At 37.4% G+C, this 15,391-nt stretch overlaps 1 protein-coding gene across 2 annotated transcripts; it reads left to right on the top strand.

The window, feature by feature from the left end:
* On the top strand, positions 1 to 13,647 carry ipo9 (importin 9). Of its 2 annotated transcripts, none has more exons than XM_058792026.1 (24): positions 1 to 289; positions 2,195 to 2,256; positions 2,353 to 2,439; positions 2,529 to 2,730; positions 2,825 to 2,913; positions 3,015 to 3,101; positions 3,618 to 3,737; positions 3,820 to 3,920; positions 4,415 to 4,473; positions 4,568 to 4,719; positions 4,797 to 4,895; positions 4,975 to 5,081; positions 5,390 to 5,529; positions 5,605 to 5,764; positions 6,503 to 6,729; positions 6,814 to 6,962; positions 7,036 to 7,164; positions 7,269 to 7,544; positions 8,496 to 8,662; positions 8,750 to 8,883; positions 8,967 to 9,086; positions 9,183 to 9,293; positions 12,830 to 12,906; positions 12,993 to 13,647. In XM_058792026.1, the coding sequence occupies exons 1-24, from the start codon at positions 124 to 126 to the stop codon at positions 13,101 to 13,103; spliced, it is 3,132 nt and encodes a 1,043-aa protein (XP_058648009.1). In that variant the 5' UTR covers positions 1 to 123; the 3' UTR covers positions 13,104 to 13,647. The 2 variants fall into 2 exon arrangements, with proteins under 2 accessions (XP_058648009.1, XP_058648008.1); XM_058792025.1 differs by having other exon boundaries at positions 4 to 289; positions 5,602 to 5,764.
* Positions 13,648 to 15,391: the final 1,744 nt, after the last annotated feature.

The raw sequence follows: 15,391 nt of genomic DNA, 5'->3' as shown, positions 1-15,391 counted from the left end.
ATTCACGAACGGCAACATTTCATCGTTTCATAGTCCCTCCCTAAACGTGCATTGGCGCGCTGTGCATCCTTCCGTCGGGTCCCCGGTCATCTCTCCGTTAGCCTCAGCAAGACTGGCGAAAATATGGCGGGTATGAACGCGTCGGGTCCCGGCCCGGTTTCAACTCTCGACCAGGTTGATAAAGGACTGAAGGAGACTCTTATAGACGCGCTGAACGCCATTCTGTCGCCGGTGCAAGAAGTGCGTGCCGCGGCGGAGGAGCGCATTAAAGTATTGGAAGTGACGGAGGGTAAGAACTGACCTGAGATGCTGCCACAACAGTCATAACACCATGTGAAGTGCAGATTTTTACACGCGGGCCTTCCCGGACACACGCTTTTCATTTCGGATGAACTGTGGCTGGTTTTATGACGCTTGTCAACCGTGTTTATCATTCATGTAGTCGCGGTGAATTTGTCAACACATCGGCTTGAATTGGGGATGCAAAAGCATGTGCAGCCGAATCCAACATGTTCCATTTTCATTTGATAGTTGTGAATTCATGTGAAAAGATTCTAAGTGAGAAGTTCGGTTCTGTAGATCTGTATTCAGTTTCACTTTTAAGTTCACTAACGTGATGGTAATTTACGTTACTGTTAATAAATGCGCGTCGTCTTTGTGATAGTTTCAGGGATAGTTCACCCCCCAAGAAATAAAACATTCTGTCATTCACTCACGCTCATGTGGTTCCAAATCTTATTCATTTTCAGTGTATCCTTTTTCAATTAAAGTGAATGGTTATTCACTTTTGGGTTCAGAACAGTATGAGGGTGAGTAAATGATGACACTTTTTGGGTCAGCTACCCCTTTAAGAGACTGTTTCCTAAAGTTCAGTTTTTTACATAATTCTTTATTTGTTTGTTTCTCAGTCTTCTTTATTTATGTCCTGTGAATGAAATAATTACACAACTCCTCATCCTATTTTGTCTTCTGACTACAACGCCAAAGCATTGAGATTGTGAATTGGGGTTTGCTTTCTTGGAGTGTCCGTAATATTCAATCTGAAATCTACCCACTATCATCAAGGTTACATCACCCAGTATTTTTTGAAGTTAAGATATTGCTTAGAGTTTTGTGGCTGTTTCGTCATCTTTTGGGAGGAAAAAGAGCAGAATCTTGTTTATGTGGTTAGATGTGAGTCAGTAGCTTTGGCCAAAGATAATATTTAAGAATAGTGTTTAAGAATCAGTCATTGGAAAAGCAAATGATTTTTGTACACATTGTATGATATATATTTTATTATATTCTCTTCATATTGAAGTATGATCTTTATTCATTTTCTGAGAGTGAATGGTGCATCATTGTAGCAGAGCTATTGTTGTATTTTGTTATAGTTATGATATTTTATGCATTATTTATAGTTCCTTGATGGTGTAATTGTGAAGTGTTATTACTATTTTAAATAACTGTTTTCCTATATTTTACAAATACAATTCCTGTGATGGCAAAGCTTATCAATGGCTTTGATCCTTCAGAAGTCATTCTAACATGCTGATTTGGTGCTCAAGTTGCATTTTGCTGCTTAATATTTTTGTGGAAACCAGTATACTTTTTTTTTCAAGATTCTTTGATTAATAGAAAGTTCAAAAGAATTGCATTTACTTGGAATAGAAATCTTTTGTAACATTATAAATGTCTTTACTGTCACTTCTGATCAATTTAATGCATCCTTGCTGAAAATCTTAATGACCACAAATTTTTTGACCAGTTGTGTATTTGTGGGTTGACTGTACACTATATGTTTTTATGTTTAGAAAGAAAGCATGCCCACTTAAAGGTAGAAATGCCCTTGAAAATCAGTTGGTCAGGGTAACCCAGTGGGTTGCTGGCTGTGGCCTCTCTTTCAGGGTATCAGGGTGTTGGGTGTCAGCAGTAGCATTGTCTTTTGGCCACCAGCCTCTCATTGAGCTAAATCCATGGATGATGAAAGATATGGTAGTGCTTTGTTGCTGTAAATCAAGCATACATTAGACATTTAGACATTTTTTGAATGTACTCATCGGACTTGGCTTCTAATGCATTTGTGGTATCAGAAATTGATTGTTGGTTGTGATTTTAAACTAAACTAACCCTATATTAATATGTAAACAGTTTTGATTTGCTAGTGGTTGCTTTTGGCCTGGCTATGTAATATTATTTCACCTTTTTTTTTTAGAGTTTGGAGTTCACCTCGCAGAGCTCACTGTCGACCCACACGGAGCACTTGCTATACGCCAAGTAAGACTTGATATCAAAGCATAAATTAACAGAAAAACAAGTATTTGGTTCTTACGGTAATATTTAATTAATTTGTTTGCTACATGTCTCTTGTAGTTGGCCTCTGTCATTCTGAAGCAGTATGTTGAGACACACTGGTGCGCCCAGTCAGAGAAATACAGGCCCCCAGAGACGACTGAATGGGTAAGAACTGAATATTTATGTCTGGATGTGACATTATCCGAGATGTGACGTTTAATGAGTAATTGGTTATCCATATCCTTTATGTTAAGGCTAAAGCTGCGATCCGTGAGCTCCTGCCAAGTGGCTTGCGGGAGGCCATCAGTAAGGTGCGCTCCAGCGTGGCCTACGCCCTGTCGGCTATTGCACACTGGGACTGGCCTGAAGCTTGGCCTGGGCTCTTCAAGCTCCTCATGGACATGCTGGCGAGTGGGGATGTTAACGCTGTACACGGCGCCATGAGGGTCCTCACAGGTAATCACTCTGAACATCTAGACCTCTTCCTCACAGTTGCAACAAGTGACACTGTTTTTCGCCATTACTAAGCAACATATTATGTGTTTCATAGAATTTACCCGAGAGGTGACGGATGTACAGATGCCGGATGTTGCACCTGTCATTTTGCCTCAAATGTACAAGATTTTTACCATGGCAGAGGTATTATACTCAGCTTAATAAAAACACAGTCCGTGCTTTTGAGACAATCATGTGTAATGTATATCATTGACAAAAACACTGTTGTGTTGTTACTGTTGCAGGTTTACAGTATTCGCACTCGATCCAGAGCAGTTGAGATCTTTACCACGTGTGCCAATCTAATCTGTGCAATTGATGAAGTAGCAAAGGTAAAGTTTCAGTGAAAGACTTTTGTTTATAGGTGAACACATTTAAAATTTTACTTATTTATAAAATGTATCAGGGTTTGCACAAAAATATTAAGCTGCACAACTGTTTTCAGCATTAATGATAAGTAATGTTTCCTGAGCACCAAATCAGCATATTGGATTGGTTTCTGAAGGATCATGTGACACTGAAGGCTGGAGTAATAACTGCTGAAAATTCAGTTTTGCCATCACAGAAATAGTTATTTTAAACTGCATTAATATTTCTCAGTATTACTATATTTTATCATCAAATAAATGCAGCATTGGTTAGTAAAGAGACTTCTTTTAAAAACATGAGAAAAAAAATGTATCAACCCAAAGGTGTTGAACTCTAGTATATACATTTGTAATGCCACACTGTATAAATGAACATAAATGAATAAATGCAGTGGAAATTGTGACTTCATAATACCCAGTACTTTACAATAAATATTAAATGGGCTACTGATATTTTAAAACAAGTATGTTTGATTTTAGGGTGCTGCCAACACTCTGATCTTCCCGGTGGTGCAGCAGTTCACCGAGGCCTTCATACAGGCGCTGCAGATTCCAGATGGACCCACTTCAGATAGTGGCCTGAAGATGGAAGTACTAAAGGTGACTAGCTGATGCATTGTGCAGAAAAATGCTTTTTTCCATTGTGATGTGAATGTAATTATCAATTGTTTTCCCTTCGTAGGCAGTGACAGCTCTTGTGAAGAACTTCCCCAAACCCATGGTGTCCTCCATGCAACAGATTCTACCTATTGTATGGAACACCTTGACAGAAAGCGCCTCTTTATATCCATTCATTCATTGACAGCTTTTACCACTTGTTTAACTTATTGCCATTAAAGGAAATGTTCACCCAAAAATGAAAATTGACTTATACTCAAGCCATCGATGATGTAGATGAGTTTGTATATTTGTCATTACAAATTTGGAGCATTACATCACTTGCACACCAATGAATCCACTCCAATGAATGGGTGCTGTCAGAATGAGAGTCCAAACAGCTGATAAAAACATCCACTCGAATGCAGTCCATTAATTAACGTCTTATAAAGTTAAAAGCTGTGTGTTTATAATTAACGCATCCATCAAGACATTTTTAACTTATTCAGTTATAATATGAGTCCATAATATTGCCTTCTCCATCTTAGAAGGTCTGAGGGCGAGCAAATTGCCATTTTGGGGTGAACTATTCCATTAATATCTCAGACCTATTTGTTGTTTTTGTCAGTGTCAGTAATTTCAGTAAAACATAAAAGTATTTTTTTTAACCAAGCGTGTACTTATGTGAGAACTGAGGTCAACTACACAGAAGAAGTAGATGATCCTGTTGACTCTGATGGTATGTGGCACTAGATTTTTGCAAGACTTGATCAAAGTTATTCAGATTGGTTTAGTAAGCATTGAGCTTTGTTAATTCATTGTAATTGTTGCAGGTGAGGTCCTTGGCTTTGAGAACCTAGTCTTCAGCATCTTCGAGTTCGTCCACACATTGCTGGAGAACAAGAAGTTCAAGAGCACAGTGAAGAAAGCTCTACCAGAGCTCATATATTACATCATCCTCTACATGCAGATCACGGAGGATCAGGTTTGTGGGCGCGGTGAGTGTGTCATATGTCTTTTTTTTATAAAGCTTTTATCATAACATTCTCATCCATCTCACAGATCAAGGTATGGACAGCCAATCCGCAGCAGTTTGTTGAGGATGAGGATGATGATACATTCTCTTACTCGGTCCGGATATCGGCACAGGATCTGTTGCTGGTGAGAGCACAGAGAGTTTGTTTGTAGATGTTGAAATATTTTCCCTCTTTTATGTTTAATGCATCCTTTCATCCATCAGGCTGTTGCTGCTGAGTTTCAGAACGAGAGCGCTGCTGCTTTAGCGGCGGCAGCAACACGGCACCTTCAAGAGGCAGAGCAAGCCAAGAACACAGGCAGTGAACACTGGTAAAGAGAGAAAACTATTTTCTTTTTCAGTGTGTTACTTTACATCAGGGTTTCCCAAATGGGGATTGGTGAGGGAATTGCAAGGGCTTTGTGAGTTGATAAAAAGCTACTAATTAAAATAAACAAATGTGGTTGTGCAACCACGCAATCAGAGAACCATAAACATGCAAATGTGATGTTAAATTGTTGAAGAATTAACTTTTATCTCTGGTGGTACTTCAAGTAAATATGTTAGGTCTAAGGGGTTAGGCTGACAAAACAGTTTGGTAACCCCTGACTTACATTAGTATCTCTTCATGGGTATGCAGGTGGAAGGTGCATGAGGCTTGCATGCTGTCCCTGGGCTCAGTCAAGACCATCATCACTGAGAATGTAAAGAACGGTCGTGTGCAGTTCGATATGCATGGATTCCTTGCCAGTGTCATCCTTGCTGACCTCAATTTACCAGGTAGCCTTATTCTGGCTGTTGATTTTGATCCTACTTACTGAGGATCTGATCCCCATGTTATTCAATTCCCAGCAGCCTCGCCATTCCTCTTGGGTCGGGCCTTATGGGCAGCCAGTCGCTTTACTGCAGCGATGTCCCCAGAACTCATACAGCAGTTCCTTCAGGCCACTGTGAGTGGTCTTCATGAGAGCCAGCCACCCTCGGTCCGCATCTCTGCTGTGAGAGCCATCTGGGGGTAGGACTTCTATCTCCAGTTTCTAATGTGCAGGGTCTAATAATTTGCGCAAAACTGTATGATTTTTTGGTTTTGTTTTATTTATTTATTTATTTTTTTAGTTAAGACAGGCTTAATGGGGCAGATCTCTAGCTAAATAATGGGTAGCACATTATTTTAAGGTGTCCTTGTTACACGTTACATGTACTTACCATTGTAATAACAATAAATTATACATAATTACATGGAAGTAACCTGAATCCTAACCCTAACTATATAATAAGTACATGTATATAATTAATATTACTCTTATTACCTTGAAATAAAGTGTAACCAAATAATGTGTAATGTAATATTGCTATTTGTAAAAAATGTATTTGCCATGGTTATACACTTTCAAATTAGATACAGCAGCTTGGGCTACTTCTAAGCAGGAATCTTATTTGGTTCTACACCTTTTAGGGACGAAAAAATGTCATGAGAAATAAATACATATGTGGTTTAAATGGAATAATTAACAATTTTATAATTTTATATTCATTATTCAGTAACTGTGATTCATTGTCCTTTTTTTAAATAATAAAGCAAGAATGCATTAAATTGATCTAAAATGACAGTAATGACATTTACTAAAGTATAGTAAAGATTTCTATTTCAAATTAATGCTGCTATTTTGAATTATTTGGTTATCAAAGAATCCTGAGAAAAATATCATGATTTCCACAAAAATAGTGATCTCTCTTTATATCTGTTTCACAGGTACTGTGATCAACTCAAGCTGTCAGAGAGCACTCACGTCCTGCAGCCGTTCCTGCCCAGTGTCTTGGAAGGGCTGGTGCAGCTCGCAGCTCAGTTCAGCTCTGAAGTTCTCACTTTAGTCATGGAGACCCTCTGTATTGTTTGCACTGTGGATCCGGCTTTCACCACAAGTGCTGAGAACAAGATCTGCCCACTTACCATTGCCATCTTCCTTAAGTATAGTAATGGTAAGATCATTTTGAAGTCAACAGCTAGTATATTCTGTAATTTAGATTACCTGTGGCTTATGTTCTCTTTTCCATTTTTGTTAGATCCTGTTGTAGCGTCTTTAGCGCAGGACATCTTCAAGGAGCTTGCCCAGATTGAAGCCTGCCAAGGACCCATGCAAATGCGCCTCATTCCTACCCTTGTTAGCATTATGCACGCACCGCCTGATAAAATCCCGTCTGGCCTTTGTGCTGTAAGTTACACTGCTCAGTTTGTTCTACTACTTACTGTATTCTGTAAGTAATACGTATTTTTTGTTCTTACAGACATCCATAGATATCCTAACTACGGTTGTTCGTAACACTAAACCCCCGTTGTCTGACATGCTTGTGTGCCAAGCTTTTCCTGCAGTGGCCCAATGCACCCTCCGCACAGATGACAACACCACAATGCAGGTGACATCTCCCAGAAATAAATGCGATATGTCTTTTCAGAGTCCTCATGTCAGCTGATATCTAACTCTCATCATCATTGATTTTTTTTTTTTTTTTTTTTTAAGAATGGTGGCGAATGCTTAAGGGCCTATGTGTCTGTGGCACTGGAGCAGATTGCCCAGTGGCACGATGAGCAAGGCCACAGTGGCCTGTGGTATGTCATGCAGGTTGTCAGTCAGCTCCTGGACCCCCGCACGTCTGAGTTCACCGCTGCTTTTGTAGGTCGCCTGGTGTCCACTCTCATTGCCCGGGCTGGCACTCAGTTGGCTGACCAGCTGGACCAAATACTGCGTGCTATTCTCAGCAAGATGCAGCAGGCCGAGACCCTCAGTGTGATGCAGGTGGGGTTGAATTGATACCAGAATTTTGGCCTAAGTACAGTTCCACAGGGTCGATACTAAACTGATACCTTGGGGTTTTTTAAACTAAGGACTGGGGGCCACAAAGGGGTGCTAGGTGTCTGTGGAAAATTTGTGAGAACCAAAATATTTTTTACAAAATTCATTTTTAGGGCTATCATTGTTAATGTTAACTTTAAATGTCAATTAAATATGCTTAACGCAGTCATTTTAACACATTTACTGGTTTTGGCATTATTAGTTTCACATTTTTTTTGGTGCATTTTATTTCATATGTGAAATAAGTCCTCTATCATATTTTGGGGTCATTGTTTTCAAGTTTGAAAACCTCTGAAAATATCAGGGAATTTTAAAATTGTGTTTTCCAGGACCGGAAAGATCATGGAAATGAAAAAAATCATGGCAAAGACTTTGTTAAAAATATTTTATCAGCTATATCGTTAAGCCATACATGTTTAATTTATTGAACTAATCTTATTGAGTAATTTATTTTCAGTAAATCATTCAAAACAGTTCACAAAATGGTTTGAGTGATTCATAAATGAGCGTGAATTAGTTTGAACAAATACCCATAAAAAAAAAGGAAACTAAATAAACACCTTAGGCAAATTATGAAATCAAACTAGGACTGTAAGTAGATAATATCAATAATTAGTGATTGATTTGTAGTTGACATGTTAGAACATTCAGTTTCATGTAAGCTATGAAAACAAAATGTGTGAAATGTTAGGTACCACAATGCTGAGATATTACTGCAGACTGATGTAGCACAGGTTAAAAAAATAGCACTTAATAAGCTAATAATAATAACTTAAACTAATTGTTTGCTTCTTTTTGCATATTGAACATTAATTGTCTTATACGACAGATAAGTCTGAATTGTACTGTAGCTGCTGGCTCAAATGAGGTACATTCTTGCTCTTCATTTTACAGTCCCTGATCATGGTTTTCGCCCACCTGGTCCATTCCCAGTTGGAGCCCCTGCTGGAATTCCTATGCAGTCTTCCAGGCCCTACAGGGAAACCTGCCCTAGAGTTTGTCATGGCTGAGTGGATGAGTCGCCAACATCTGTTTTACGGCCAGTATGAAGGCAAAGTCAGGTGAGGGTTTCCAATCTCGTCTGCATTGTGTTTGAAGAAACTGCACAGCGTCCATTTGAAATAACACTGTAATCGCTCGGTCCACAGTGCTGTTGCCTTGTGTAAACTTCTCCAGCATGGTCTGAACACAAATGACAAACGGCTCCAAGATATAGTCGTCAAAGGAGATGAAATTTTTAATCCGGACGAGGGAATCTGTACACGTTCCAAATCAGCCAAGAGTAAGTTAATAATCTCTAAACTACCAAATGAATGATTAATAATTGTTATTGTCTCCGATATCTGACTGATCTGTTTCTCTCAGACCCACAGCGGTGGACCAACATTCCTTTGCTGGTAAAGATTTTTAAACTCATCGTCAATGAACTGTCTTCCGTGGTGGAGGCTAATGCAAATAGAGCAAATCCTGCAGATTGGAGCCAAGGTACTTGTGTGGTTTAACTGTTTACCCCTAGTATTAGTGTTGATTGATGACACTGAAGTGTGGAGCCTTCTTATGTTTAGAACGTTTGTTTTGCAGACTCTGGTGGAATGTGGGATGATCTGGCAGATGAAGAGGATGATGATGATGAGGAAGATGAAGGATTAGCAGGACAGCTACTCTCTGATCTCATTGCCTCCAACAAATACGGTGAAGACCCATAATACTAAAACAGGGTTAAATTTGCATTTGTACATATGCATTTGGCATCTAGAGTGACATTAAAGTACACATTTTATTAGTTCACACATTCCCTGGGAATCAAACCTTTGTTCTAAGCGTTGTTTAAAAGGGTCCTTGTACTTTTGCATCAAGGAGTGCTAGAGGGAAAGAAATTAATGCAAGAGGATACTGGCGAAACATATTTTCCAAACGCTCCAGTGTGTATTTGTGTTTGAACTCGGTTTTCAATTTTCAATGTGTTTTTGTGCACTGATCAATGCAGCCAATCACTGACATTTTCTATTGAGTTCTTGAACGCAATGGATAAGCGTTTTAAGTTTTAATCCACTCCACACCACAGTTTTGTTCAGTGCTGCATGTTTGGGAGTCTCTCATTATAACAAACGAAGTGTAACATGACGTAAATAAGAGTTTCATTGAGCAGTGTAGAGCTTCATCGATTATAACAGAACTTTGTGAGCTCGCGATAAACTCAAATCAGGGTTCCCACGCTTCTTGAAAGTACTTGAATTTCAGACATATGGATTCAAGGCCTGGAAAGTACTTGAAAACAAACATAGGTCCTTGAAAGTGCTTGAATTAAATTTGAAATAAATTTAGTTTATGGCGCCATTTCAAAAATTGCCCTATATGTGCTGTCAAAGACAGAACGAAACGGCACAAATTATTGGGGTGGAGATGGGATAGCGCAAAAAAAAACTTAGTGTGTGTTGATGTGCAGCCTAGAGTTTTCTTAAGTCGCTCCCGCTGAGTTTCTGACCATTACCGCCCACTCCCGCAACGTGTGTGTCCCGCTCCCGCAAACATTCGATATTGTTTATAATTTTCACGCTATTAATATGCGGGGTATTGAAATCACATTTGAATGAGCGCTCGCAATTCACTTTCACGTTCGATTTCGCGATCACGCACACTCTGTGTAAAGTGAGCACATCTTTACAGTGCGTGAATAATTATTAGGCACGTTGATATTCTGATCATATTTTTTTCCAAGCACATTTTACCAATTCCAAACCACATCGATCTTAATAACTACTATTAATTTTATATTTAATCATATATATATATATATATATATATATATATATATAAGTGATGTATAATTGTCCATGAAGGCTGGAAGTGAAAATCTCCTTATATTCATATGTGCAGAATTATTAGGCACGTTTTCTTTTACAGATAAAAATGAGCCAAAAAAGAGATTTAACTGAAAAGTCAAAAATTATTAAATCCCCAATGAGAAATATTCAAAACTAATGCAATGCAGAAATTGTAACGTTAAGACATGACCATTGGTCAGCGAAATGCTCACTGTGTCAGCGGGGTCAGACAAAACAGGTGGAGAAGAAAAGACACACGGTAACTGCAAAATAATTAAGAATTAATGTAAAGAATTAGGTGTAAACCATCAAACCTTTATTCTCCAGCACCACCATTTTCCAGAACTGCAACCTTCCTGGAGTCTCTAGAATTACAATGTGTCAAGTTCTCAGAGACTTTGCTTGGGTAAAACATCCTAAAACATGACCCTCACTTAATAAGAATAACATGCTGAAGTGTTGTGAAATACATGGACTAATTTTTGTAGGCTTTATAGACATAAGTTGAGAGTGACTCTTGAAGGACCAGCACCACATCCTCTTGTGCCACTGTTTGAAGAATTTATCTTCCAGAATAGGAGTAAGTTTTAGGAGCTAATTTTTGGTCGATCTCTGCAAGACAGACTTTTCAGGATAGGAGATGGACTAAAAATGAACTCCCAGAACTTACTGTGACATGGAGCTAAGGAGAAAATGTAGAACTTGAAAAATAAGAAAAACAGCTTAGTGAAAAGCGTGTACTTTATTTTTATTTTTTGCAGATTTGCACATGTACAAGGTTTAAAATATTCATGACATTTTTTATAAAATATAGAAATTTTGAGCAGCTGCATGTTTGAGCACCTGCATTCCTCTAGGTCAAAGATGAAAAAATGTGATTTACAAAATAATTTTGACTTGAGTTATTCATTAATGAGTAATGTCTCTATTGAGAGAATGTGCAAATTTTTAATGTTAACAGGTTTTACAGTGTTACTAGAACATTTAACCACTTTTTATTAATTTAAAAATTTGCGAAATTCTTTCTAATTTAAATCTTGTACAAGAACTACAGCGAAAACCAGTTTGATGCATATTTTATCAATATTTTAGAAATTGTATTTGAATATTACCAGTATTAACTTCAATGGATTTCATTAAATTCCTTTGAACACGACTGCTCAAAACGGTCTAAATTTATGAACCCTACACATTCAAAACATTATTACTCTGAAATTTTTAATGTAAATGTTAAGTGTAAGTAAAATGTTTAGTACTGTAAGGTCTTTCATGACACTACATATGCTGGCGTGTGAATTTGATAGGTGCTTGATATAAAATAAATGGTGCTTAAAGTCCTTGAAAGTCCTTGAATCTGGTGTTCATGAAAGAGTGGGAACCCTGTCAAATGGGTTACAGCTTTTCAATTATTGTAAGGGGAGTGCTCTTTGCGCTTTTTCTTGGCTATAGGCTAATCCATTCAGAATTTGAATAAGTTTTGTTTTTCCATGATGTTAATAGGACGTGACTGTTTACATGCTGCAAAGTTTCAGGAGTGACTTCTGGATATAAATGCGGCATTTAAAGCGGATGTCACTGGACAGGGCAAAATAGATGTACATTAAGGCTAGAGCACCCTCAGTGATTTGATTCTGGCCTATCTGTATCTGGAGAAGTAGGAGAAATTATTTGATTATATTTCTATATTATGTTTATATATTTACCCCCATATATTAAAGCCTCGTGTGTAGCACTCTTAACAATGTACTGTATGTGCTTTGAGCGACCATGCATGGTACGGTAGAAGCATTACTTGGCCAAAACATTACATTACTACATTAATTTGGACAAGACAACTTGTAAAATCAAAATTTTTCTATAGTAATTTGTGCATTTTTCAAATGTTTCATTAAAGGTGCAATAAGTCATAAACAAAAATCTGAAATCTTTTTCAGGCAGCATTTTGTGTGTATAGTTCTAATTCAAACTGTGGTTTTCAGATAGCATTTAAAAATACAACAACTGTTCTTTTTTCATTTTTTCGTCAAGGTTAAAAAGGAAAAATGAATGGACGCAAAAGTATATGCCCCAAAAAGTTTGTCAACAGTGTTATTTTTGTATTATTTGTTTACTATAGCAGTTTTTATTAATATTTAGAATTAGAATTATTATTTTTATATTTCAGATTTCTTTTTAATTTACTTTGTGTTAGTCGTCAGCTTTATTTCAATTAACAAAAATATTTTTAACAGTTTAATGTTTTTGTGGTGGGCAGATGTGCTGTTCTTTAAATTTTAGGATTTATTAGTAAATCAAAATGCCAAAAACATGAATAAAACAGTGAAGTGCACAATGCTTTCCACATACTCACCACCTTGTCTTTACTACAAATAATCTATAACGATTATTGTAATTTCACCATAGACGACGATTATTATGAGGATGATGATGAGGAGGATCCAGATGCTCTGAAGGACCCCATTTATCAAATTGACCTTCAGGTAAGTTATTTGGCATTGTCTCTGAAGTATTGCTGTAACCACACTTCATGTCTTCACTGCTCCTGTCTCTGTGTTTTTTTCCATAGGCATACCTGACAGATTTCCTTACCCAGTTTGCTCAGCAGCCATGCTATAGCATGTTTTCAAGCCACTTGAATGAAGTAGAGAGAAGAGTCTTGCAGTCCATCGGTATATGACCTATATCCCCCAACCAAAATTAGCTCCTTGTCCTTTGTTTCCGTCTTTGCCACTCAGTCATTTTTTCTTCAAACTTGAACATTCGAGTGGACTCGTAATGCCTTTCAGATGACGTTCTTAATCAACAACCCAAAAGAGGACTTAAAGGTTTACGTGCCTCTCCCTGTGTTTTATTATTAAGGGAAGGAATGGACATTGATTCTCGGGGATGTTGTAAGAGCAGGGCATGAGGGGCAGCTTCTTAGCATCCCAGACAGGACTGTGTGGGTGCATTTGAATCAGATGTCGAAACACTACTGTGCTTTGATAGACCTGTCTAGTATGATGAAAACAATTTTTTGCAAAGGGACTGGTAACAGTAAAGAAATGATTTAAAAGCATCATCTTTCCATTTGTACCTTCTCACTTGATTAAATCACAATGGTTACAAAATCTTTCTGTGGAGAAAGGAAAAAGACTTCTGACAGATGATGAATCTACACTTTGAAAAGAAGTTGGAACTGTTGGCGGCCTTATTAAAGTTATCCATGTTGTTTGTCATTACATGGTCTCATGAGCATGATCTTTATGGCTACACTGGGTGAGCATGAAGAATAATATAGTGTTACCATAGTGATCCTACAATCTTATTAGCAGCATTGTCTCCATTGAGGTATAAGAAGAATTTCATAATAAAAGGCCTGTTAAGGTCTAAATTTGAAGTGTACATTCAAAATTAAGTTTTAGACATCTGTTTGAAAGTGGGTTGTTTAAATTTTTTTTAGTAACACTACATTTAACTGATTTGATTATGCACATGCAAATAGCTATTTTAATTTTATATATTACATATAGGATATATATATTATGCTACGAAGAATCGTTTTGCTAACAAATGGTGGCCTCAGTTTTGTTAAATACATTTAAGAACTAAATTAAGATTTAGGCAAATACGGACTTCATTACTCAGTTATTTACAGATTTATTTTAAAATTGTTTAAACTATGAAGTTTTAAATAACATGTTATTTACATATTTTAAATACATATTTACTCATTTAAGATGTGTATTTTAAAACTACTTAGGTTTGTAGTAGACGAATATGGGAGTATTTTAACTTTTGAGTTACAGGTGATGAAACAAAATATACTACAATACTTCCAGAGCTCTCCTGTCTATGTATCACAACACTATGTATGTATGTATATACACTATATGGACAAAAGTATTGGGACACCCCCTTCTAATGAACAGGATTGATTACTTTAGTAATTTCCATGAGTACAAATCTTAATGTTAAAGCATATAATGATATTCTAGGGCAGGCATCCTCAAATCTGGCCCACTCCTGCAGAGTTTAGCTCTAACCCTAATCAAACACACCTGAGCAGGTTATTCAGAATCTTCAAGATCATTAGAAAATCACAGGTAGGTGAGTTTGATCAAGGTTGGTGCTAAACTCTGCAGCAGATTGACCCTCCAGGGAAAGATTTGAGGAACCCTGTTCTAGGGAATTGTATACTTCTAATTTTATAGCAACAGTTTGGACAGGACCCTTTTCTATTCTAACATGACAATGCTTCCGTGTATAAGGCAAGGTTCAAAAAGAAATGATTGATTGAGTCAGTGTGGAAGAACTTGACTGGTCTGCAGAAAGCTAAATCCTAATCCCAGTTGGAACACCACTGTTGTGAGTGTAACTTTAAATGCAGACCTTGAGCCAAAACTCATCACCAAACACATGTACAGGTGCTGGTCATATAATTAGAATATCATCAAAAAGTTGATTTATTTCACTAATTCCATTAAAAAAGTGAAACTTGTATATTATATTCATTCATTACACACAGACTGATATATTTCAAATGTTTATTTCTTTTCATTTTGATGATTAGAGCTTACAGCTCATGAAAGTCAAAAATCAGTATCTCAAAATATTAGAATATTTACATTTGAGTTTCAATAAATGACCATCCATACAGTACAAATTCAGGGTATCTCTTGTTCTTTGAATCCACATTAATGGAGAAGACTGCTGACTTGACAATGGTCCAGAAGACGAACATTGACGCCCCCCACAAAGAGGGTAAGTCACAGAGGGTCATTACTGAAAGGTGTGGCTGTTTACAGAGTGCTGTATCAAAGCATATTAAATGCAAAGTTGACTGGAAGGAATAATATGGGTAGGAAAAGGTGCACAAGCAACAGGGATGACTGCAAGCTTGAGAATACTGTCAAGCAAAGCTGATTCAAACACTTGGGAGAGCTTCACAAGGAGTAAACTGAAGATGGAGTCAGTGCATCAAGA

This window comes from Onychostoma macrolepis, chromosome 11, assembly GCF_012432095.1.
Source record: "Onychostoma macrolepis isolate SWU-2019 chromosome 11, ASM1243209v1, whole genome shotgun sequence".
Classification (NCBI taxonomy): domain Eukaryota; kingdom Metazoa; phylum Chordata; class Actinopteri; order Cypriniformes; family Cyprinidae; genus Onychostoma; species Onychostoma macrolepis.
This window is presented reverse-complemented; position numbering and strand designations above follow the sequence as displayed.